Source organism: Muntiacus reevesi, chromosome 15 (assembly GCF_963930625.1).
Source record: "Muntiacus reevesi chromosome 15, mMunRee1.1, whole genome shotgun sequence".
In the NCBI taxonomy this organism is placed as follows: Eukaryota; Metazoa; Chordata; class Mammalia; order Artiodactyla; family Cervidae; genus Muntiacus; species Muntiacus reevesi.
In genome coordinates, this window is record NC_089263.1 from 56,855,714 (window position 1) to 56,882,294 (window position 26,581).

Sequence of the window (26,581 nt, forward strand, 5' to 3'; positions counted from 1 at the left end):
CCAGCAGACATTGTTTTGAGAATGGTGGCATCCAAGCCCGACACGACTCAGAAAACTCAAGTGTCCAGCAATACAATGTCTAATCTGAAACTACACCCATAGTAACACCTGGTTATTTCTCAGGATGTCTGAACCATAGCTGAGTACTCTATTTTGACTTTTAATTGTAAAATTTTTTTTAATAGCCAAAGCAGATGGCACCATTAATGATGTCAGTGTTTTTCTAAGTATGAGAAGATGCAAGAATTGGGACTCACAAAATCTCCTGAAAAGATCTAACTATCTGAAGGCCTGTTCTGCCAGTTTTTTTTCTAGAGCACGGAGTGCCTCATTTTTGATCTTCACCCTGAACTCCCTTCAGGGCCGTTAAAAGTCAGCAGCTGCAGTGGCCATGATCCAATCTCTGTAGATGTAGATGGCAAGTGTCAATCTTCAGTTGGCAGAGCCCCTTTTTGTTCATAAACTTGACCATGATTTTGAGGGGGGCATTTCAAGGCCATTTTATCCCACGGTGCTGAGAATGTCCATTCTCAGGTTTGGCAAAGATTTTGTTGACAGGCCACTCAACGTGCTGTTACTGGACTAGGCCATAAAACAGTATCCAAAATTCTCTGGACCACCTGTCTTACTAGCCTCTTGGTCCAGGAAAACATTCCCTCTTGTTGCTTTTTCTCATACCTAGAGTTACACTGCCATCATCATTGATCTCATAGGGAACTATATATTATTTTATCAGAGGCCTCAGTCATACATTTGGCACTGTAAGAAATACCAATTTTGTAAAACAGGTGAAGTACAAAGAACATAGCCAGCAGTACTAGTAAAGTCACAAGTAAGACTTAAGAGCTTTCATTAGATGTAGCCCAGTATATATCCCAGGTCGTCTGACTTAGTCTATTCTGTACGAATCTTTATCTTTCAGGGAAATTATACATTGGCACTACCATCTATAAGGCACATAGCTCAGTTTTCTACTGTTACTAGACTGATTATCTTTAGCATGATATAATTGTTTTTAACACAGAGGAGACTTTAAACCTCTTATAATTGTGGGAGACTTTTTTTTTTGTTGTTGTTGTTGAAACTTTTTTGTTGTTCTGATTGAGCTTGAGGAATAGAAAAAGGCTCAAATTTATGGCCAGAGTCAGAGTAGGCATTATTAATTGGCCCAGTGAGGGGATCTAAATTTTTTCAGGGCCAACCAGTTAGAGTCTTGTAGTGGAGAAATTTACCAAGGTAACCCAGAACTAGATACAGGTAATTGGCCAGAAACCCAACAATTGGATTGATTTCTAAAACCAGCATAGAATCAGGCCTCTGCTAGAAAAGCATTTGATTTATATGCAAAGGTCTAACAAGTCAAGAAAACATTATAAATGATCATACAAAGCAGATCCAGCATCTTGGGCAAGCTGTCTACCTCTGATGTTGCTGTCTTCTCATCCTGGTGTAGTTTCTTTTGTTTGAGCATCATTTTAAGGTGAGATCAGGTCAGCTGTCTTCTCTATAGACTAATCCAGTGTAGGAGCCTTTGAAAGTGGGAATTAATCTAAGAGTTAATTTTTCTTCAGTTTTATTGTGCATGAGCTAGTTAAGAGTACCTGATAAAAAGTCTTTTCATCCAGGTTGGAGACAGTCTCTTAAATTATGTCTTTTTCCAGTCCTGGTTGCAGGTCACGAGGCATCTGATCTTCATCCAAAGATAGATTACTGAGATAAGCTTTAGAAACAAACTTTTACATTAATATCACATAACAGCAAAGAACTATCTGAGAAATGAGTCTTATTACATGCAGACTTCTATCAACAAACTGGGATTTAACATTTATGTACCTGTTAGTGAGATAACCTTCTTAGCTCATTTGTTAAACTTACTGGAAACCTAAGAGACCAAATTATTTTTATAACTAGCTTGAGAGGAAGGTTTTTTTATTTCCGGAAAACACACGATTTAAACCTGTAATTTTTAGATAGAAACCATAAAAGTTATAAGCATATTTGCTGGTTCATTTAGTCCTTTGTTAACTTTTGTGAAGTCATCAGGTTTTTCATTAGAATACCAAGACGTATCAGAATGTTAAGAACTCCATATACTTTTTAGGATATCTGTATTATAAATTTTTCATACATTATAACATGAGCAGATTTATTACTCATTTGATAATCTTTTTCATGTAATTTAACCAACTAAATAAACAGTTTAATATCCCTCTTTGGGGTGTTTCAGGGGCCCACTGAAACACCCCAAAGTTAGCTAGATGTCAAAGGAACTTCAAAAGAATTCAATTTAGGAAGTTTTATCGAAAAGATCAATTAAGAGCTTTAGAACATTTGGTCAGATTTAGTCAATGCTGATGGGTGTATCATTTAGCTTGTTGATATGTCACAGTGGGTGTAAATACCAAGGCTCAAGGTCTAGTGAAAGTCAGCTCAGCCACTTGGACCTAATTGGTTCTAAGCAGTTTTCTTACAACCAGGTCATTTTTAACAAAGTCCACTTATCTAACTAATTGTAATTTAATTTTAGAAAATCTTGATCATGCATAACTCTTTTTTACTATTTTTTCATACTTTACTGAAAGCACACTTCTTGCTTTCTTTTAGCAATCAAGAGCTAACTTTTATATTAGCATTTTATAGATTGGTGAGCATAAATACCAGTGATAATTTTTAAAACTCTTGCTTTTTTTAAAACATTTTAGGATGGCATGGAACATTATTCATTTATAGTCCCAAATCTCTTTCGTTTTTCTGTAAAAGGAAATTAGTGTTTAGTAGTAAATGTTTTAAAATCTTATTTCATTTGGAAATGACCTAATTATTTAGACACACACACATATAAACCTGGCAGTCCTCATCAGACACTCCCTTAAATACAAGAATGCAGTCTCTCAGAAAACCTTCTATAGAGACACAAAACTTCAGATGTCTTCAAAGATTTTAAAAGGAGGAAGGGAAGCCAGGTTGAAAGAAGGAGGAGGAGGCGGGAGAGGGGGCAAAAGGGGTGGACTTACAGACGTCTCCTGCCACCTGCAGACACCCAGGCGTTACAGGAATTTTCCTGGGCTTCCAGAAAAGGGAGACCAGAGACAATGCCGGCACACACACAAACACGGAGAGCCGAAGACAAACACACAGACAGACAGACGTCGGCCGACGACACAGAGCTGGGTTTTCGGGCCCCCTGAATTTTTTTTTTGCCTCCCGGTAGCCGATGTACTTTACCGAATGGTGTCCGCTGTTCACCAGACTCGGGGTCGGGAGAGGAACTTTTTTTCCCGCGGAGTCGGCTGCCTCCCAGCGCGTCCGCTGGCCTTGGCCTTACGCCAACTAGTCCCCCTTTATAGAAAGCCTTCCTTCTGCGCCAGATACGTACCCTCCTGCTCCCCAGCAGGGCCTTGAATTTACTCTGGTCCTTCCTGAGCACCGGTGTTATTATTTATCCTTCCCCTTTGTCCTGTAAGCATTTTTTTCTCCCGGTCAAGGGATCCCGGACGAGCCCCCAAATGTTATGCCCGATGTCCGAATCCCCGAGCGGGAAGAAAAAAAGGCTTCTAAGACAATGCAACTCGCAAAAAAGGGAAGTTTATTACTGACTCGAGCCAGGGCCTTCTGCCTCACCCATCACAGTGGTGCAGGGTCAGAAAAAGCCCCGAGCCCAAGCTGTTAGCAAATTTATAAGATATGCATAAGCAATTAGTAGCTGGCTTAAGCGGATTGGTTACATGTTTGCAAAGCAATTCTATTGGTACAGACTTTCGCGGGCTTTTTCAAACCTGGGCGTTCGCGGGCTTTTCAGTTTTCCCTTTGTCTCTTACTGGGCGCATATTGATTGGCTGGCTCCAGGTTACCTGATGGGGGTAGGGAATCTTACCGTTTCGGGGGAAGCTAAAACTTAATTCAGGCTGCCTGTCATGGTATTAACCCTGGCAGCCTCACAGTCTTGCTCCCTTCAGATGATTTAGAACCACCCAGAACATAACACATGAAAGATAACCCAGCACCGGAAAACATAACCACTGATGTTAAGTTCGAACACAATTTGACCTTTGGCATTTCACAGGGTATCATGCTCATCACTCTGGTAGAGTCTTTGTGCTATTTGACCTGATGGACAGGAAGTGGCTGGCACCCCAGATGCCCTCATAAGATACATGTGTGCCCAGAAATAGGAGTTAACCCCTGTGAAGGTTCAACGCTGTGTCTTCAGTGACGTTTTTGGGTCCCTGCGGTTTGTGGCAGGATGGACCAACCCCTCCAAGCTAGAACATCGCCTGTGGCAGTGGGGCCCAGAGCAAGAGAGGGCTCTGCCACAGATCTGCTCTTTCGTCAGGGCCAAGAGACCCAGCAGATGCCAAGGCAGCTTTCCAGTTCCCGGGTTCGTGGGTCAGAGTGGCATTCCCATGGGCAAGACATGCTGCCCTCAAAAGCTGAGAAAGCCCAGCCAGTGCCACACCTCTTTAATGGTGGGAGATGAGAGGTGAAGGGAGAAGTGTGACAACTCCTTTAGCAGGATACCATTCATATAGTCCCTGCCCCGCCCCCCCCAGAAACCTCATAAAATGATACCACATAGATCATCAGATACAAGTATGTTGTTGTTTAGTCATTAAGTCGTTTCCAACTCTTTTGTGATCCCATGGACATAGCCTGCCAGGCTCCTCCGTCCATGGGATTTCCCAGGCAAGAATACTGGAGTGGATTGCCATTTCCTTCTCCAGGCTATCTTCCCAACCCAGGGATCAAACCTGCATCTCCTGCATTGCAGGAGGATTCTTTACCATTGAGCCACCAAGGAAGTCCATATATAAGTATAAATACAGAGAAGAAGCACAATAATGATCCATCCAAAAATGAAAATAGTGGCTAGTACATCTGAGTCTGGAGTGTGTTCATGTTTTTAGTGTTTAATTTTCTTATAAGGAAAATGTGCTTATATCTCACTTGTGCAATCAAAGTTCATATTCAAGAACCGAAAACAACCCCACACCAAAAAATAATTACAGATGGTTCCCTACCTACTTACCTTCACTGCCAAGTAGTACCTTTGCATCTTCGTATTTCCCAGCTGGACCAGAAGGTGACAAAATGTAGCCTGTGGGCCAAATATGGCCAGGCCCCTGTTTTTATAAAATTTTATTCGCACGCAGCCATCCTCATCTTTATATATTGCTGTCGATTGTTTTTCACCAACAATGACAGTTGTATGGCTACAACAGAGAACTTTATGGCCCATAAAGCTGAAAACATTTCTTAATACCATCTGACCCTGTACAGAAAAAGTCTGCTGGCCTCCAGTTTAGACAACTTTGCTGGTTCCTCTGCCTTCAGGTCTGTCCCAGCACACAGGAGGTGAATCAGACGTGTCACTTCTGGCTTCCCCCAGGCCCTTAGGACAAAATAATCTTCCTGGCCAGCAGGGTCTTTCTCTCCATTCCTGATTCATGTGTAGGGCCACGGGGTCTTGTCTGCCCGTGGCCAGCTCGCTTGCTGTCCTCCCAGCTGAGGAGTCCACACCTCAGCTCTCGGGACAGCTGGGGCCTCCTCGCCTCAGGTCCCAGCCCCAAGTGTTGCCTCCTCGTGGGGGGCTTGCTTGACTGCTGCATCCCTGCTCATTGCCCACCACTTATCACCACCACAGGGCTTCCTCTTGTCCTGGGGCGTGCACCTGCTGAGTCTAGCTCAGGGCCGAGGACCGAGCTGAATACAGAATAGTGGGGGCTGGAAGGGGGACAGATTCTGGCCACACGTGGGCCACACCGCTTACAATTTGGGGCAAATAACCACACCTTTGAGGAAATTGAAGAAAAGAAGACTAACTTACTCCTTTGTGGGGTGGAAAGGGGTAAGTAGCTCATCAGTCCATTGTTACCACTTTGAGCCCAACTCCCCTCCTGGATAGAGGAGGTGACCAAGGCGCAGGAAGGGGCTGCCATGACTCATTCCTGCGGCAAGTTAGAACGTTGGGGCTAAGAGCCCGGCCTCATGACCCTCTGTACCACGTCATGCACCATCAGCCTTGCATTGCTAACCGGTGAGCTCATTACTTCCAGCCTCTTGGAACTGAAGGACAAGGTCCCCCATTATCCATGGGAATCCCAGTAGAGGCCTGAGACCACGGATAGTATCTAACCCTATATATACCATGTTTTTTCCTATGCATACATGCCTATGATAAAGTTTAACTTATAAATTAGGCACAGTAAGAGATTAACAATAACTAATAATAAACATAACAATTATAACAACAATATAGTATAATAAAAGTTATGTGAATGTGGTCTCTCTCAAAATATTGTAGATTTCATGCCTTTTCCATTTTAACGTAGCATTTATTACACACTGTGGCCTTTTCCAGGTGTAGCGGCAAAATTAGTATGAATTTTTTTTCTTCTTCACAATTTCATGGATAGAATATTCATTCTCACTGTAGATCTTAACAGTATTAAGATCTTTCCTTATTGAGAACTTTTACCTGTTTACTTAAATGAAGCACCTTATGGCTTCTTTTGGGCAGATCCAAATGGCCAGCATCACTACTCTTGTTAAGGAGTCCAAGCTCTCTCTGCTGGCCACATGCCAGGCCAATTAACCAAGAGACAGGATGTTTTGAGGCGAGGAATAAGGTGGCTGACTAAGAAGATGGCTGACAAGTGTCTCAAAATAACCATCTTACTGGGGTGTGGATGCCAGGTTCTTTTTATGGAACAGAGATGGGGGAGGTGAGGAAGTAAAGTAAAAAGACAGTCTTGCAAATATCTCCTAGAATGGCAAGCCCTGAGGAGGGGATGTGTTAATTTGTTTTTTCCTGGAGTCACCTGCAGGCAGACTGAGTCTAGAAGAAAGGCATTCTGGTTTAACAATCAGGCAGAGGGGCAGGGTTCCCCCAGGCAGGCTATTATGTATAAACAGTATCCTTTTAGTGAACAAAAGCAAAGGGCAGCAAAGATTAAAGTAACAGATCCAAGGTGGGGTCAGAATTGGCTCCTCCCTGCAGCACTCTTATGCTCTGGGACCCTTGTTAATAACACAAGGGTTGCTTAACACAAGTACAACAATACCAAGATGGCCAGTTAGTGACTAAGGGTGGGGACATGCTGGAAAAAAGATGATTCATTGTCCTGCGTGCTTTCCCAATGGCTCAGCAAGTAAAGAATTTGCCTGCAATGCAAGAGGCCAGGAGATGTGGGTTTGATCCCTGGGTCAGGAAGATCCCCTGAAGAAGGAAATGGCAGCCCACTCCAGTGTTCTTGCCTGAAAAAGCCCATGGACAGAGGCTGGTGGGCTACTCAGAGCCCACATTTTCCATTTAATATGTTCAGACCCCAGTTGACTTTGGGTAACTGAAACCATGAAAAGTAAAGCTACAGATAAGGGGGGATTCTCATGGCTCTGTACACTTCAGTTCAGTTCAGTTCAGTCGCTCAGTCATGTCTGACTCTTTGAGATTCCATGAATTGCAGCACGCCAGGCCTCCCTGTCCATCACCAACTCCCAGAGTTTATTCAAACCCCTGTCCACCGAGTCGGTGATGCCATCCAGCCATCTCATCCTCTGTCGTCCCCTTCTCCTCCTGCCCCCAATCCCTCCCAGCATCAGGGTCTTTTCCAATGAATCAACTCCGCACGAGGTGGCCAAAGTATTGGAGTTTCAATTTCAGCATCAGTCCTTCCAATGAACACCCAGGACTGATCTCCTTTAGGATGGACTGATTGGATCTCCTTGCAGTCCAAGGGACTCCCAAGAGTCTTCTCCAACACCACAGTTCAAAAGCATCAATTCTTCGGCGCTCAGCTTTCTTCACAGTCCAACTCTCACATCCATACATGACCACTGGAAAAACCATAGCCTTGACTAGACGGACCTTTGTTGAACTTTGTTGGCAAATGTCTCTGCTTTTTAATATGCTATCTAGGTTGGTCATAACTTTCTTTCCAAGGGGTAAGTGTCTTAATTTCATGGCTGCAATCACCATCTGCAGTGATTTTGGACCTTAAAGGCTACTAAAAACTGGGATTAATGAAAGTCAGGATACAATATTTACAAATCTCTGCCTAAAAGGATTTCAAGAAATGTGACAGCAAAACGTGCATAGTACACAAGTTTTATTCTTTTGTTTATATATACAAAGATGTTTTAAGTAGGTATATAATTAACAATACAATTTGAGTTCAAGTTTACCTTTTCATTCTGTGGTATTAACACCTGGATAAATACATTCTTGGGTTGCCTGAAGCAAACAGGGATGGGGGTGCCTGTCACCCTGCTAAACAGTCTCCAAGAAAAGTAGAAATGTTGAAAAAAGGCAGCTGTAACTTGGAGCAAAAATCAACCTACTTATTTGTGATTATATGTCATGTTTTTTAAGGCAAACCCCTCAAATAAACCAATTGTTTGATTTTTTTTTAAATAGAGCAAATCGTATTGTTCTTGCAGTATTCTTCATCTTTTTAGCTGCAGACCAACAACCATTCCCTCCTTCCTGTTTAAATTATATTAATAAAAATAAAAGAACTGGCACTGACATTTGGTTTGTCCCTCAATTCTTTTTTTTTAAATAAAGCAAAATCATCTTGTGTGTGTGCTAAGTCGTTTCAGTTATGTCCGACTCTGTGTGATCCTATGGATTGTAACCTGACAGGGTCCTCTGTCCCTGGGATTCTCCGGGCAAGAATACTGGAGCGGGTTGCCGTGTTAACTAAGAGTGAAGATACCCTAGTTAATCCCTCTAAGTCCCAATTTTCTTGTGTGTAAAAGAGGCATCATTATAATAATACCTCCCTGAGGGGTAGCTCTTCAGCGGCTCCTAGTCAGCACTGCAGGCTTGCTCTCAGGCCTGGGCCAGACTTCCTCCCTGCTCCTGGCCTCGGTCCTCTCCTGGAACACCCCAGGATGTCCCTCAGTACAGCTGAGTTCCGCCTGTTTTCCAGAAGGTGTTCTTTGATGGGTCCTGTACTTCTGAACTCTCTTCCCCTCCTCCCTCCCTCCTCACCTCAAACATTCTGAGCAGGTATACAGGAAGAAAGGAAGCAGAAAGCGTAAGAAAAGAGAAAACCTGCAATGACCCAGAGCAGTTCTGCCTCCTAGGAGAGATTCTCCTTGGAACAGTTCATCTTTTATTTAGCAAAAAACACATTGACGGGGCACTGAATCCAGAAGAGCTACCCCAAGTCAACCAGAACACAGTTGTTCTGCATAATAAGCTAAGAATATTAGCATTTCAGACATTAGTTATATGAAGAAAGGAGGGAGGAGGTGATGGCTTAGTGGGGAGGGTCTGGTGCTGCTCTAACAATGGCGGTTAGTCGCTCAGTCGTGTCCCTCTCTGACCCCGTGGACTGTAGCCTGCCAGGCTCCTCTGTCATGGGATTCTCCTGGCAAGATTACTGGAGTGAGTAGCCATTCCCTTCTCCAGGGGATCTTCCAGGGATCAAATCCAGTTCTCTCACATTGCAGGCAGATTCTTTACCATTTAAGCCATGAGGGAAGCCCAAGGGACTTTTCAAAACCAGAGTGTCGAATAACTGACTTTAAGGCATAGTCTGAATGTTGAACCAAAAACCTCCTCAAATCCTCAATCACAACTCCAAATGCACCCCCAGATCCTGTCAAGTGCAGCCATGTGGTCAGGAATGACAGTGATGCCCAGGGAAGGTGAAGCGATGTGCATGGACAGGAATGGATGGGAGATAATCCATAATCCAATCTTGTAAGGGGCAACGGGCAGATGCTGAGACCCCCGGAAATCCCTGGGGAGACAGTGAAGTGTGATATGGAAGAAGGGGAGGAGTCAAGCTAACTTAAATCTTTTCTAAAAGGATGCAGTGCCCTAGCCAATAAATAGATCACATTAAACACGGGATTTCACCATGAGCCAGATGGGATCATCAAATCATGACCGGAATCTATTATTCGTGTGTGTGTGTGTGTGTTTGCTGAGTTGTCTGACTCTTTGCAACCCCATGGACTGCAGTGTGCCAGGCTTCCCTGGTGGCTCAGACAGTAAAGAATCTGCCTGCAATGTAGGAGACCTGGGTTGGATCCCTGGGTTGGGAAGATCCCCTGGAGAAGGAAATGGCAATCCACTCCAGTATTCTTGCCTGGGAAATCCCATAAACAGATGAGCTTGATGTGCTGTAGCCCATACGATCCCAAAGAGTCGGGCAGCTGACACACACTTCTGTAACATGCTAAATCTGTGTGTGTTCTTTCCAAGATGAAGATTTATTGTGGTCATCCATGACCCTCAAGAGTCAGAGGATATAGGTAGGAAGGAGACACTCAGATCTTTAAACAAATACAGTCCAATCAAAAAGGTGGTGAAGGACATGGCTCCTAGGTGCCCTTGGTTGGTGGTCTGATAAGGCTAGTGTTGAGGGGAGGCATCATTTGGTCAGAGCAACCAACCAAGTTCTCTTGATTTTTGGCTTTTTGGCTCAAGTCCACGGGCTCAGGTAATCAGCATCTTAACCAATGGGGCTGCTGTATAAAGACCCGTATCATCTGAACCAGTTTTCAAAGTTGAATTCGATTACTGAGAAGTGCAAAGAGCTCTCCCATATTATTGAAATGTTCAGTTTAACAGTTTCAAGGACTATTGATTTTCCACCTCAAAACTATGAATGTTTACTATAGTAAAGTACTTGTGAGAGCATTTTCTTGGGAAATTTCTCACTTCAATTTGTAAACTGTTTGCCATAGGAGGTTCACTCACCAAAACTAGATGGACTCACTAACTGGCAATGATTTAACTGAACTAGTTCAAGTTACCTTGTTTGGTATAAAAAGATGGGGGAGAATCTTTTAGAATTAGTATATTTCTAACGGCATTTCCCCTTTGTTTATGAAGTTGTTTTGTAAGCAGAATACAATGACACTAACAAAGTAGCTTTAAAAAACAATAAGAATCAAGGAAATTTGGTAACAATGGCATTGATTCCCAGTTTCCTCAAAGCCCCTCACAAAACCCAGCAGAGTAACTAGGATAGAAAAATAATGTAGAAAGTTGAAAAAAAAATCAGGAAAAGGAGTCTTCCAAAGTATTCAAGTGAAAGTGATGGATAAAGAAAACAGGCTAAGGAGATTCAACATATGCATATTAAAAGTTCCTCCTCCACTCAAGTCCCCAACTTCAGAAAAGTAATACTGTGGAATAGAACAAATACAAGATATTTCTAAAAAAACTTTCTGGAAAATAAAACAACGAAATCACTTGAACCTGTTTTTTGTTTTTTTGGTGTTTTTTTTTAAATATCTGGCTGCACCAGGTCTTAGTTGTAGCATATGGAATCTAGTTCTCTTATCAGGGATCAAACCCAGGTAGCCTAGCCTACATTGTAAGCCTGGAATCTTAGCCACTGGCCCACCAGGGAAGTCCCAAACCTGTGTATTTTAAAATAAAAGGATATGATGTACCTGGAACATACAACCAAGAACAGTCAACCCTGAGACACAGACTATTAAAAGCATCACATTTTATAGAATTGAAATCCTTTTGACATAAGGTAAAATGACCAAGTACCTTATATGGGATTAGACTTCCATGGAACACTTTTATCATTTATTTGGCTGCACCAGGTCTTAGTTGTGGCACTTCGGATATTTCGTTGTGGCTCTTGGACTCTTTTTAGTTGTGGCATGGTTTCAGTAGTTGTGGCACACAGACTTAATTGCTCTGTGGCAACTAAGGATCTTAGGACGCCCGCCAGGAATCAGAGTCGGGTCCCCCACATTGCAAAGGTGGATTCTTAACCACTGGACCAGCAGGAAATTCCCATGGAACACTTTTAAATTAAAACACAATGGAGTAATAAAGTACAGATATCAAAGAAAGAAAATGTGAACCAAGAATTTTTTTAATTCAGCCAAAGTGATCTTCAATTATAAAGAACACAAACAAGCTGATGAAGCTGAAAGAATCAGAGAATATTGGTTCTGTGCGCCATGCCTGAGCGACCTACAAAACAATAAGGTTCAAACAATCAAGAAGTGTTTAGAGAAGCTTTTTCTAAGAACTACTAGTGAGCACTAATTGTATTTAATTGTAGAATGAAGATTAGGAGGCAAAAGGGTGAAAAATACTATGTATTTGTTCCATCCTCCAATAATGAAGACAGAATTCATCTATTAAAAGCTGGGAGAGAAGAGAGAGATTATGTATAATGTAAGCCTGCTCATTGCCTCAAAGGTATTGTTTAGCACTAATACTGGCCACCTGACGCAAAGAGCTGACTCGCTGGGAAAGATTGAGGGCAGGAGGAAAAGGGGCTGGGTGACAGAGGATGAGATGGTTGGATGGCATCACTGACTCAATGGACATGAGTTTGGGTAAACTCCAGGAAATGGTGAAAGACAGGGACGCCTGGTGTGCTGCAGTCCATGGGGTCACAAAGGGTCGGACATGACTTAGCAACGGAACAGCAACAACAAAGCTTTCCCATTGCCTTAAAGGTAATATTTAGCACTAAATGGATGAGATACTTAGGGAAGAAAAAGGAAAGGGGAAGAAGAGGTTACTAATTTCAGTACTCTTCACATTAAGGAACCACAAACTCTGTTACCATCCAATATGGCAGCCACCAGCCACATATGGCCACTTACTTTTAAATTATCATCAAATAAAATTTAAAATTCAATTTCCCAATCATACTAGCTACATTTCAAGTGCTCCACTGACTACTACATGTAGCCAGTATATCTTTCACACACTCGAGAACACAGATAACAGAATATGTTCATCATTATAGAAAGTTCTTCATACAATGCTACAACAGATAGCATTTTTAAAAGAATATTACCCTGAGATATCAGTATAAAGATAACCATTGAAACAAAACACCCGTCGATGGTATTTTGCTTTGGCATCCCAAGAAGATGAATAGATAGCCATCCTCTACATATTAATCTGCAGAATCAACACAGTCTGTCAAAATATCCGCTGACTTCTTTGCAGAAGCTGTCAAGCGACCCTGAAATTCACACAGATATTCAAGGGAACCAGAAGAATGAAAACAATCTTGAGAAAGAACAAAATTGGAAGACATACTTCCCAGCTTCAAAACTTATCATAAAAATAGAGTCATCAAGACACTGTAGTATTGGCAAACATCAATTGAATAGAACTGAGAATCCAGAAATAAACCCTTACTTTTACAGTCAATTAGTTTTCTAACAGAATTTTAATTTATTTTCGACTGTGCTGGGTCTTTGCTGCTATGTGGGCTTTTCTCCAGTTGCGCCGAGCAGGGGCTACCCTCTAGCTGTGATGCATGGGCTTCTCACTGCGGTGGCTTCTTTTGTCGGGGTGCACAGGCTCCAGGCGTGTGGGTTCAGTGGCTGCGGCGTGTGGGTTCAGTGGTTGTGGCTTCTGGGCTCCAGAGCACAGGCTCAGTAGTTGAGGTGCACAGGCGAAGTTGCTCTGCGGCATGTGGGAGCTTTCTGGACCAAGGATCGAACCCATGCCTCCTGCATCAGCAGGTAAATTCTTTACCACTGAGCCACAGAGAAGCCCCAGTCAATTGATTGTTGACAAGAGTGCCAAGACATTTCAGTGGAAGGAAGAAGTCTTTCAACAAATGATACTGAGGTAACTGGCTAAACACGTGGAGTCCTACCCTCACAACATACACAAAAATTAACTCAGACTGAAAAAAAAATTAACTCAGAGTGGATTATATACATTAATGTAAGAGTTTCAACTTTAAAACTCTTGGAAGAAAATCTAAGAGTAAACTTTCATGACTGTGAAGGTTAGACAAAGCTTTCTTAGATATAATATTAAAAACACAAGTGATAAAAAAGATACATTAGATTCATCAAAATTAAAAAGCTTTGTACTTTAAAGGATACCATCAACAAGTGAGTAGACAATACACATATTGGGACAAAATATTTGTAAGTTATATCTGATAAGCAAGTTGAGTTCAGAATATATAAAGAATTCTTGCAACTTGGTAATAAAAAAGAAAATAACCTAATTTAAAAATGGACAATAAATAAATAATGATGATTTAACGTTTAGCATGGTGACTATGGGCTTCTTTGATGGCTCAGACGGTAAAGAATCTGACTGCAATGCAGGAGACTCAGGTTCAATCCCTGGGTCAGGAAGGTTCCCTAGACAAAGAAATGGCTACCCACTCCAGTATTCTTGCCTGCAGAATTCCATGGACAGAGGAGCCTGGCAGGCTATATAGTCCATGGAGTGGCAAACAGTCGGAAATGACTGAGTGACTAACACTCTCACTTTCATGTTGACTATAGTTAACAATATTGTATTATATATTTGAAATTTATATAATAAGAGAGCATATCTTAAAAATTATTATCACAAGAAAAAAATCTGACTATGTATGATGACTGATGTTAACTAGACTTACGGTCATGATCATTTCACAATGCATACTAATATCAAATTATTATGTTAGATGCCTGATATGTTACATGTCAAATATACCTCAATTAAACAAATGGGCAAAGCATCTTAGTAGGCATTTCTCCGAAGAAGATATACAAATGGCCAATAAGAACATGAAAATGTACAAACATAATTAGCCACCAGGGAAATGCAAATCAAAAATACAGAGATTTTTTATACCTTCTATGTGGCTAGAATCAAAAAGCCAGATAATAACTGACAGGGATGCGAAGAATGAAATTCACACATTATTGGTGGGAATGTGCAGCCACTTTGGAAAACAGTCTGGTAGTACTTTAAAAAGTTAAAAAAGTTACTGTATGACTCAGCAATTCTACTCCTATGTATTCTACCAAGAGAAATGAAAGCACATGTCCACACAAAAACTCAATGTGTGACTGTTTGCAGCAGCATTATTTATAATAGGAAAAAGTATAAATAACCTTAATATCCATGAATGTATAAAGTGGGGTATATTCATGTAATGGAATATTATTCAGTCCTAACAATGCATGACATTTTATTATATGCCATAATACATATGAACCTTGAAAATATTATGTCAAAGTATCATCACAGAAGGTTACATACAGTATGATGCCATTTATATGAAATATACAGAATAGGCAACTGTGGTGATGGTTGTACAACTCTGTGAATGTACTAAAAACAACTGATTGTACATTTTAAGGGTGCATTGTATGGTATGTCAATTATATATGAATAAAGCTGCTACATAAAATAACCATATAAAAATTAAAAATAATAAACACCCAATTAAAAGAGCTAGAAAAGGGACAACAGAAACCAAAAGAATATACAACTTTAGAATTAAAGATAAAAATAGGCATCAATGATAGAGAAAACAAGCAAAATAACAGAATTAACAGATGAGTCTAAAAGTTAGTTCTTTGGGAAATAAAATAGACAAGCCTAATTTTACTGGAGGGGTAAGATTTAGTAAAATTTTTAATAATAAAAAAGATAAAAGAAATAACATGGGACAAAAAGTAGAAATGTGGCTGCCAGGAGTTGGTGGTGGGGCAAATGGAGAGGGGTTGGTAAAGGATACAGAGTTTCAGCTATAAGATGAGTAAAGCCTGAGGATCTAATGTAAAACTTGGTGACCATACAGTTGATAATACTGGATTGTATAATTGAAATTTGCTAAGGGAGTAGAACTGAAATAATCTCAAAAAAATTAATAAATATGTGTGGTGAGGGCTAGGTGAATTAACTAAAAGGGGGAATACTTTCACAGTGTGTGTGTGTGTATATATATATATATATATATATAAAATCATCATGACATATAATTTATATATCTTAAAATTTTATTTGTCAAATATACTTCAATAAAGCTGAATTTTTAATGATAAAAAAGAAATAACATGGGGCAATAATAATGCAGAAAGGACATTAAAAGTCCTGAGACTATTTTGAACAACTATGAAAATAAAGTATAGACCCCAGATGAAATGGACACCTTTCTAGAAATAGTTATTTAATCAAAGTTTACTCCAGTAGAAATGAAAAACATTTCATTCATTCAAAAGAAATAAACAGACCAATTTCTATAGAAGAAATTAAGAAGTTGGAGAAGAGCTCCTTGAAAAAAATAACACCAGACTTGAATTCTTTCAAGCTAAAAAAAGATAATCCCAATGCATTTTACAGTATTACAGAGTAGAGCAAAAGAAAAACCTCTAAATTATTTTTATGAAGTGGCTATAACTTTGATGTCAAAAGCAAAGATGGGGGGAGAAAAATTTCAGACCTTATTAACTACAATGCAAAATTTTAAAATAAAACATTACACAGATGTATTGAACAGTCTTTGGACTCTGTGGGAGAGGGCGAGGGTGGGATGGTTTGGGAGAACGGCATTGAAACATGTATATTATCATATGTGAAATGAATTGCCAGTCCAGGTTTGATGCGTGATACAGGGTGCTCGGGGCTGGTGCCCTGGGATGACCCAGAGGGATGGGATGGGGAGGGGAGGTGGGAGGGGGGTTCAGGATGGGGAACACATGTACACCCATGGTGGATTCAAGTCAGTGTATGGCAAAACCAATACAATATTGTAAAGTAATTAGCCTCCAATTAAAATAAATAAATTTATATTAAAAAATAAAATAAAACAAAATAAAACACTAGCAAAGAGATCCACCAATACACTAATGCATTATTCATCATGATTAAGTGTGGTTCATTCCAGGAATGCAAGAAAGAGTCAATATCCTAACATCAGTATAATATTCTTAAAGTTTAATAAAACTACCATCTAATCAATCCACTCTGGTATTCTTGCCTGAAGAATTCCAAGGACAGAGAACCTTGCAGGCTAGAGTCCATGGGGCTGCAAAGAGTTGGACACGACTGAACACATAACCCATGATTCTCTCCTTACATATCAAAAGGCAGGTAATAAAACTCAGTATCTGTTCAAGTTAAAAATTCTAAAACAGGGATTGAAAGATTTTTCTTTAACTTGATAAAATATAAATACTTAAGCCCCAAAGATGGGCTCATACTTAATGGGGAAACACCAGAGGCCTTTCCAATAAAGTTAAGAAAATTTTTAAAATGTCTATTACTTATCATAGATTTGGAGACATTAGACAAGAAAAAGGAATGACAATCCTAAGAGTTAAAAAAAGTTTACCTGGTTTGCTGTAAGGAAGGAGGTGGGTTATAGATCACAAGAGACTTCAGATGCATCAACCACACACAGTCTGAGTCTTGATTTAAACCAGCTGCAGAAAGACATCAGAGACAACTAGGGAAATCTGAAAACAGACTGGGTTAGATATTGAGGAATTACAGTTAATTTTGTTAGGGGTGACAATGGTATTGTGGTTATCAGGAATAAAAAGTCTTCTCTGTGAAGATACATAATAAATTACTTGTGGGTGAAATTATACAGCCTGTAAAATACTTCAGCCAAAAACCAAACCCCAATGTCGTGGAGGGTGGGGGGAATGAAACAAGACTGGTATGGTACTGGTAACTGCTGAAGCTCTTTGTCAGATGCCAACATACATTTGTGACCCAGTCCATCTTGCTTGGCTTCCTCAAGAATGCCGGTCCTGGGACTTCCCTGATGGTCCAATGGCTAAGACTCTGCACTCTCAATGCGGGTGGCATGGGTTCAATCCCCGGTCAGGGAAACATCCCACAAGCTGCAACTAACAATCCACATGCTGCAATTAAAAAAGCCCGCATTGCCGCAAGGAAGGTCAGAGATCCCACAAGGCACAACTAAGACCCGGAACAGACAAATAAATTAAAAAATTAATAAATATTAATTTATTCCCTTCAACTGCACAAAGGAGTAGAGTGTCCGTCACCCCTGACCGAAGCCCCCTCAAACTACACTTCTCCACAGCAAAGCTCCTAGCAAGGGCTGTTTCTCCTCACTCCCCTTCTCTCTTATGCCCACCCTGACCAGACCACACTGCCATCACAGCAAACTTCTCCTGACGATGTCACCACCAGCCTCCACATGGCCAAATCTGATGCCCACTTCTCTCTATTCAGCCTCTCACCAGCATGCTCCACAGCCTAGCATCGCCGCCCTCTGTAAATACTTCCTTCTTCGGTTTAAAGATGCCACCATCTTTCCATGAGGGGCCTCGGCCAGGCCCCTGGCTTTCATTGCTATTGTCATTTTAATGACTCGTACACTGATACTTTTACTCCTGACGGGAGTTTTAGATCCATATTCTAACAACAGCCTATCAGTTCTCCAACTGGAACATCACAAGCAACTCAAACCTCATGTTGTTAAAACAGTCTGGACATTTCTGTCCTACTGAGCCCACTTCCCCTATCTCAGCAATACCACTGTCCACCCTGGGGGTCTCAAACACAACCTCAAAGTCATTCTTGTTGCAGAAAACTCAGATTCTGTATCACACTTATAATTAGGATGACATGCTCATAAAGGGCTTCTCTGGTGGCTTAGTAAAGAATCTGCCTGCAACGCAGGAGACGCAGGTTCGATCCTTGGGTCAGAAAGATCCCCTGGAGAAGGAAATGGCAACCCACTCCAATATTCTTGCCTGGAGAACCCCACGGACAAAGGAGCTACAGTCTGTGGGGTCACAAAGAGTCAGACATAACAGAGGCTGAGCACGCACACGTGCATTCTCTTAGTAAAGAGAATCTTGTGCCCTTTCAATTTCCACAGCAAATTAAACTTGCACAACCTTATATCTCCTTATCCTGGGATTCTCCTCCCTAACTTAAGAATCTAGCTCCTTCTCATTTTCAAGGTCTGATCTTAAAGGCCACCTACAAGGATGGGAATTCCTTCAACACCTGACCTAACTTGCTACCTGGTTACTGTGTTCCTTTTTCTCCGTAGGATTTGGCACGTTCTGAGCTTCTTGTTCTTCTTTATCCAGAGGGACAGCTGCCCAAGAGCAGGGCCTCAGTTTTGTTCACTGCTGTATCTGCAGCCCTCAGCAGAGTTCATGGAGGTGGCCAAAGTTTTCATGAACACAGCCTTGGTTTGCTTGAGCTGCTGTAACAAAATATCACAGACTTGGGGGCTTAAACAACAGATGTTTATTTCTCCCAGTTCAGTGTGAGGTCAGAAGTCCAAGAGCAAACTGCCGGCCAGCCAGCTCAGTGGTTGTGTGTGGTCCTGGCTTGCTGCCTGCCGTCTTCCTGCTGTGTCCTCACACGGCCTTTCCTTGGTGCGTGCACCTGGAGAGAGGTCTTTCTTCCTCTTTTTATAAAGGCACTAGTTCCATCATGGAAGCCCCATCCTCAGGCCGTCTTCTTACTCTAATCATCTCCCAAAGGTCCCACCTCCAAATATACACACCCAGCAGTTAGGGCCTCAACATATGAATATGGGGGGGGGGGGGGTTGGACACAAACATTCAGCCCCAATTGAGAACTTTCCCGTTCCTGTGCCTGTTCCTAAAATAGGCCACTGGCTGCCATGGATGCTCCTCCTCCTCTGAGGTTCCGACGCTCCAATAGACCAAACTCCTAACATTGTTGAGTACCGTGCAAAACAACAGGATTGAGACAGAGGCCCAGGAAGGTGTGGAACCAGACGCTCACCTGTCTGATGCTAATTACGAAGACTGGGATCGGAGAATATAAAATAGGAAAAGTAGTATTTTTCTTATACAATTCTCATATTAGATTCTTGTACGCGTGTTAAGTCACTCAAGTCGCGTCTGACTTTTTGTGATCCCCATGGACTGTAGCTCTCCAGGCTCCTCTGTCCATAGGATTCCCCAGGGAAGAATACTCAAGTGGGTTGTCACGTTCCTTCTCCAGGGGATCTTCCTGACCCAAGGATTGAACCTGGGTTTCCTGTGTTGCAAGCAGATTCTTTACCATCTGAGGCACCAGGGAAGCAGTATTTTTCTTCTGTAATTCTCAGATACTTAACAACCTATTGATATTTGTGTCCTGACCCTGACATGGCTCTGTGATGAAGAGCTATGGACTAAGGTTACAGCAAGTGAGGAGGAGCAGTATTCCTCTGACTGGAAGGCATTCCGTTGTGATGCCTGAGGTCCTGTTTACCTGTTCAGAAGATAAAGGAGGAAGGAGCCACGGCGAATCTTGAGAAGAAAGCAGGAGGCTTCTGGGGGCTGGGCTGTGACCTGGGGTGTGGGAGGAAGGGAAGGACTCTGGCTGGCTGGCTGGGGACAGTGTCCGGCAGGAGGGGCTCCTGCTGGGATTGGAACTACCCAGGGAGGGACAGGAGACAGAGCTGGCTGGACCAGGAAGGGAGGAGAATGGGGCAAAAAAGGGGCGTGTGTGTGTGTATGTCCTGAATGCCAGGAGAGGCTGACTGTGACTTTTTGAGGTCACTTACTCCAGTGGTTCTCAAAACTATACCTCTAAGAACACTGGACTTTTTGAGCACTTGGATTATATGAAAATAAATTCCAGCCTTATCTCCAAAGTAAAAACTATACACACACACACACACATATATATATACAGTAATTTCATGAGTATTCTTTCCCTTTCAAATATTCTTACTTGGTGACTGCTCCTGCTTCTCTCCACTAGAATCAAGGTCAAGGATACAAGCTGGTCCAGCACAAAGTTAGATGAACTGTCTTACATTTAATCAATCAACATTACAAAGTGTTTACGCTACATACAACTTCATAACATCCGGGTCTGAGGGCATCTGTAAAACAGGGGGACCTCCAACCTCTCTTTCCACAGGTGGGCAATCAGACGGCCGGTCCACCGCGCTGGCCTGCCGGGCCTCCTGCCATGTCCCGGGCTGGGCGCCTCTGAACCACAGGCTTCGGAGTCCTGAGCACTGACCCAAGCCCCTCCCAGGCCGTCCTGTGAACCCCACCCAGGCTGCTCGGGCAGGGGGCGGTGCTTTCGGGGCGTGGGCGGGGCTTTCTGAGGCATGGGCGGGGCTTTCGGGGGCGTGGTCGTGTGCAGTCAGGGACGACGGGAGATAGCTGGTTCAGGGGCTCAGAGACCAAGCGCAGGCAAGCCAGCCCCATTCCCTGCGGCCAGAAGGATACAGAGCTGAGGGGACGGAGCGGGAAGCAGTCCAGGGTGTGCAGGACGTGACACTATTTGCTGTGAGGGGCGGAACAGGGAGAGAGGCTGAGACCATCAAGCAGCTGAGAAGACCAGAGGCAGGCAGAGCCGGGGCACGTGGACCCCGAAGCTGTGCCCACACGGCCTCTCCCGCAGGCAGGTCCGGTCGGGGGAACTCATCCTCTGTCTGTCTGTCCGACCCGGGTGTGGTGGAGCAGATCACACAGGGTTGGTAGGTACAGGAAGGTGAACGCCAGCACGAATATCCCCCTGGCAGGCTCAGGGCTTGGGAGGAGATGGGAGCTGCGGGACCTGGGACAAACGAGAGAACAGGGTCAGGGGCAAAGGGAAGGAAGGGGTGGAGGGGCTGGGGTCTGGATAGGGGAGCCAGGGGGGTCAGTCCTGGTCCCCTAAGTCAGCGGCTTGGCGTGAGAAGACCTGGATCTGAAACATGACTCTGTGATCTGGACCAGTCATTCTATGTCTGAACCCCCCCCACCCCCCGCCACCTATGACCTATAGAGTTAAATACTATCCAGGTCTGGTGATGTGATGGTCAAGAGACCCCACGCCTACGAAGCACCGTGCAACTGTGAGCCCCTAATATTAAGGAGATGATCGGCTCCTGAGGTGTTAAAGGAGAGCGAGCCCGGGTCCCCAGCCCCGGGGACGATCGGAGGTCAGTGCAGTTGGGGATGGGGGTCAGCACAGCCTCCACGGCGGGGAGGAGGGGCGTCCCCTCTTCCTGACCTGGCCCCGGAGTGCTCACCTCATCACTCGTCCTCTGGGTCTGGCAGCTGCTCCAGGAGCATGTCCTCGGTGCCGCCGATCTGAGAGACAGAGGGAGGTGGAGGCCAGAGCCCAGGATCCTCCGTCCCCTCCCACTTCTGGCCCTGGGATTGGGGTATCAGCTGGGAACCTGCGTGGGGGGGACCCCAGGGGCCTCGTCCCCCCAGCCTGCAACCCTGAACTGCTTGCCAGAGAGGTGCCTGCCACTAAGAGGGCTTCCGTTGGAGACCCCTGAGGCTGGCTGGTCATTCACTTTTAATGTCTCAGCAATCCAGTCCTAAAAATATCTGCCATTGTAAAGTCCCTCTTTTTTTGGGGGGGGGGCAGAAGTGGAGGGTATGGAAACTAAAATTTCCATTTACTAGAAAATAAATGGACTGCAGGGGCCAGACATGGGGGCGGGGGAGCGGGGTCTGCCACGACCACCTGACGGGTCCCCAGAGAAGCCCACACTTGCCTCGATATGGTATACTATGCGCCAGAAACTGGAGTCTGAGGCTCGGTACCTCCTCCCAGGGTAGAGCTGCCACATGACGGGCAGCAGGTACGGGCCCAGCTGGCTGGGGCACACAGGATCCCCCAGGGGCACGTCTTCCTGACGCAAGAGGACTTGGAGGCTACTTTCTATCTGAAGAGAAGAGAAGGCCGGGGCACACCCTCAGGGTCCGGCAGGCACAAATACCCACGGCCATCCAGCCACCCGCCCAGCCTGCAGCTGAGATGCTGGTGATCACTGCTCCCCAAAGATCCGGTCCCTAAGCCAGACAATGCTCCTCTCAGGGGGCTCAGGCTGGGCCGGGATGAGCAGCACTTGAGTGGGTCAAGATACCCAAACAGGACCACAGAAGGTCCACCTCGAGACCAGTGCCTAGTTGCCAGGGAATGCCACAAGGCCCCCGGGGCTTCTGTAACCATGGTGTCTGGGGTCTGTTTCAGCTGATGTGGGATGTTCTTGGATTATTCATTATCATGCATCCCCTTTGAAACAGAAGATCTCCCCAGACCCCGGCATCAGGTGACAGAGCACATTTCACCATCTTCACCGCAGTCCGTTTCATTGCGTTTCACTAGACTACAGAGACACCAACCTGCCGCCGAGTTGGTCCTGTGACCCACAGCCAAGTCTCAGCTCCGCAGCCAGTGTGTGTGTGTAAAAATCCTGTCCCTCCACTGCTGGGTGCCCTTTGACACCTTCCAATCGCAGGCAGATGAGCTGGAATCTTCACCATGGCCCGCAGGCCTGCTGAGCCAGGTCCCTGCCTCTCTCACCTCTCACCTCCTCCTATTCCATCCCAGTTCCTCCATCCACTCCGGCCACACTGACCTCCTCACCATGTCTGGGATACACATGATCCCTTCAAATAGAAATCCCTCCTACTTGCTGTCCTCTGCCTGGAACATTCTCCCCTAAATCCATGCAGGGCTCACATCCTTTTTAAAGGTAGTTCTCTGTTCAAATGAACGTATGTCTATAAAGACAAATGCCAGAAGAATCCAACTCTATGATATCCATAAGGGGCATGCCCAAACAGATGTCCAAAAAGGTTTCAGAGAAAATGATGGGCAGTTTGCAGGTACATGCAAATGAAGACTCTGGAGGGGACCTGCATGAAGACCCTATGCCTGGTTCCTGCCTGCTATCCCATTGGAGTTATCCTACACAACTTCCCACCCACCTCACTACTGTCCTGTCCCTCTCCCTGAGTAGAATATCAGCTTCACAAGCAGTGGGATTTAATCCCACTCACTGCAAATCCCCACAACCGAGAATTCTTGGCATATCAATCAGACACTTATCTTTATTCAATGATTATTTTTCCAAAGTGGAAACAGCTTTTCAAATTTTGTCCATGAAGTAAGTTAGAATTCACTGTTAAAAAACAATTCAGAATATCTTGCAAGATACAAGGGTGGAAATCACGATTCTTGCCATGTTAGGATATGGCTTTCCATATCCTTGAACCATTTGAAGTTTGCTTATTCATCTTTTTGTTGTTGACTTACATAAATATTTTCAGATGAAGAATACTAGTTCTTTAAAGTTATGTGCAGAAAATCCTGTCCCACGGTTTGCTAAATGGTTTTGTCCAGAATTTATAATAATTATGTGAAAAACTCTCCTTCACAGTTTCAGCATATTTAAGAAGATATGCCCCAACCAGAGATTTAAAAAAGATATTCACTTACATTTTCCTCAAATACTTGACTTAAAGTAAATATATAACTCGATTTTTTAAGTATATATATTTCAAAGTCTTAAAGGACAATAAGGATGCAAATTTTAGATGGTGGTTACATTTTAGAGGATGTTGCGTGGGAATCCCAACCCCATTACCTACAAGCATCACTACTTTGAACAAATGTACATTTTTATGTCTCTATTTTCTCACCTATAAAATGAGAAAACAGGCATTCTCAGTTATTTTTTGCAGTTTTACTATTATATTCATAAATGTTCTAATGAGATTTTAATTATGCTTTTATATATTCTTTTAGTTTATATATGGAAAGTTTCAACTGTTTTCACCTAAGTTTCTTTGAGGAAACCCATGCTCTGATGGAAAGTGCTTATAAGAGAGTTGTATTTCTTAAAAAAACAAAGTTAATATTAAAGATCCATCATAAGGTCTTAAGGCATCACACATAAGTCAGTGACTATTCGGTACTGCTTTATGCCGTGTGAAATTTGTTTCTTTCAAAGAATAGAGGAGGTAGGAAATATCCCACACTCTACTGCAGTGGTTCCCAAACTTGACTGATCTTAATTTGTGGAGGGTCCTTTCAAAATACAGATTTCTGGGTTCACCTATGGAGATTCTGATAATCGGCCAATGGCGGTAATCACTTTCTAGTGTGAATCGTTCAGTCATGTCCGACTCTTTCTAACCCACAGACTGTAGACCGCCAGGCTCCTCTGTTCATGGGATTTCTCAGGCAAGAATACTGGAGTGGGTTACCATTTTCTTTTCCAGGGGATCTTCCCAACCCACTGATTCAACCTGAGTCATCCACACTGCAGGCAGATTCTTTACGCCCTGAGCCACCAAGGAAACCCAAATCACTTCGGAAACAAGATTATTCCCATTTTATGGATTAGGTCCGTGAGACCCAGAGAAACCCTATTTCACTCGAGAGCATATTCATACACTCCAGACATACTGGGTCCCCATCCTTTGGCTCTGTGTTTCTCCCACCCTGCTTTCCTGGCCAGGAGAACCTCTCATCCTCAAGCCCAACTCAGAGTGGTTTCATCTGTGTGTGTGTCCTGGCCGCCCTGGGCGGACCTGCCCTTCTGAGTCTTCCCGCCGCCACCCTTGCCCTGCGGCATCTGAGGGTGTCCTCTAGGGCCTGCACGACCTGGGGCGCCCGGCTCCAGACCCCGGGCCGTGGGGGGGCCGCTCATGCTGCCCTGCACGCCCGGCCCCACAGCGGCTGTACCTCGATGGTTATGGGCAGCCAGGTGCGCCGGTTCTCGTCCACATACACGGCCTTTTCCCAGATCCACAGGTGGTCCGGGTGCAAGGGAGTCTGCGCCCTGAAGAACGGGCCCTCGGCCATGGTGCCTCAAGGGGCCTGGAAGCAAGCACTGGAGCCGCTCGGGGCTTCTCGCTGATCCGCGGGCTGCAGAGCCTCGATGCTTTATAGCCGGAGGGCGCGCGGGCGCCCCCAAGAGGTGGGGCTGGAGGAGGGGTGGGGCTGGAAGGGATGGGGCGGGAGGGGCGAGTCAAGGGGAGGGGGCGGGGCGAGGGGGAGGGTGGGCTGCAGTGGGTGGGGCGGGGCGAGGGGAGGGCGGGGCGGGGCGAGGGGAGGGCGGGGCGGGGCGAGGGGAGGGCGGGGCGGGGCGGGGCGAGGGGAGGGCGGGGCGGGGCGGGGCGAGGGGAGGGCGGGGCGAGGGCGGGGCGGGGCGAGGGCGGGGCGAGGGCGGGGCCGGGCACAATAGGATCCGTGGGCCCTGCACCCAGACCTGCCCGGTGTCCCGAGACCCTGGCAGCCTCTAACTCAGATACAGCCCCACAGACTCAGGGCTTCCTCCAGACCCCAACCTGAGCCAGCCTTGCGCTCCCCACTGCCGGGAAGGCACTCAGGTCTGTGGCCTTGGCCTTTTCTTCTGTGAGCAGGCACCAGCGCCCTCCGCCCCCCTGGACGCTGGGACTCCACTGCTTGTGTGCGGCTCCTTGGAGCCACACTGCAGAGTGGGACTCCGAGCCTCTCCTTGGAACTCACAGCCGACGCTGGGCAACCCAGAGCCAGGACCCCCTCCACATCTGGGATCAGAAGAGAAGGGTGCAAGCCTGAACCAGGCCTGGACTTTCCCCAGATTCACAGCACCACTTTTAGCCTGTGGATTTGGGTATCAGAGTCAACTTCCTTGGTAAATTGCAACTCTTGAAGCCCCTGTGCCCCTCCCCCACACATTTTCCACTCTTTGATGATGCTGTGGTCATCTAATAGCTATTGTGAAACACGGTGGTGAAGAAACATGGGTTTTTCCCTTTATAGGCTTTGTATTCATTAGTGAAAACATCCTTCGAAATGAATGCTTAAAAAGAAACCCCTCCCTCCACCCCAAGATCAGTGGATTTGAAGAGTCCCTGTGTTAGAGGATCAAACTGTCTCCCAGTAAATTGCATCAACTGAGGAAAATAATTTCATTTTGCAGTACCACATGCCCATTAAAGCAATTATGAAAATAAAATACAATGAAAAACATGTAAAACGGGCTCCAACCTCGTTGCTCAAACATCACCCGTGGTTTCTTGCCTCACCTTCCAGCTCTTTCTCGTCTCTCTGACAAGGCGCTGAGAAAATAGTCTGTAATCTTTTAAA

The 26,581-nt window shown here is 44.5% G+C and overlaps 1 protein-coding gene and 1 non-coding gene across 2 annotated transcripts; one reads left to right on the plus strand and one right to left on the minus strand.

The window, feature by feature from the left end:
* Window positions 1-17,516: 17,516 nt before the first annotated feature.
* On the plus strand, window positions 17,517-17,589 carry TRNAE-CUC (transfer RNA glutamic acid (anticodon CUC)). Its single transcript has one exon. It is a non-coding gene; the product is annotated as a tRNA-Glu (tRNA).
* A 4,149-nt stretch (window positions 17,590-21,738) lies between these two features.
* TCL1A (TCL1 family AKT coactivator A) lies at window positions 21,739-25,312 on the minus strand. The gene is made up of 3 exons (XM_065906079.1): window positions 25,182-25,312; window positions 22,212-22,374; window positions 21,739-21,795 (listed from the first exon to the last, which is right to left on the minus strand). The coding sequence occupies exons 1-3, from the start codon at window positions 25,310-25,312 to the stop codon at window positions 21,739-21,741; spliced, it is 351 nt and encodes a 116-aa protein (XP_065762151.1).
* Window positions 25,313-26,581: the final 1,269 nt, after the last annotated feature.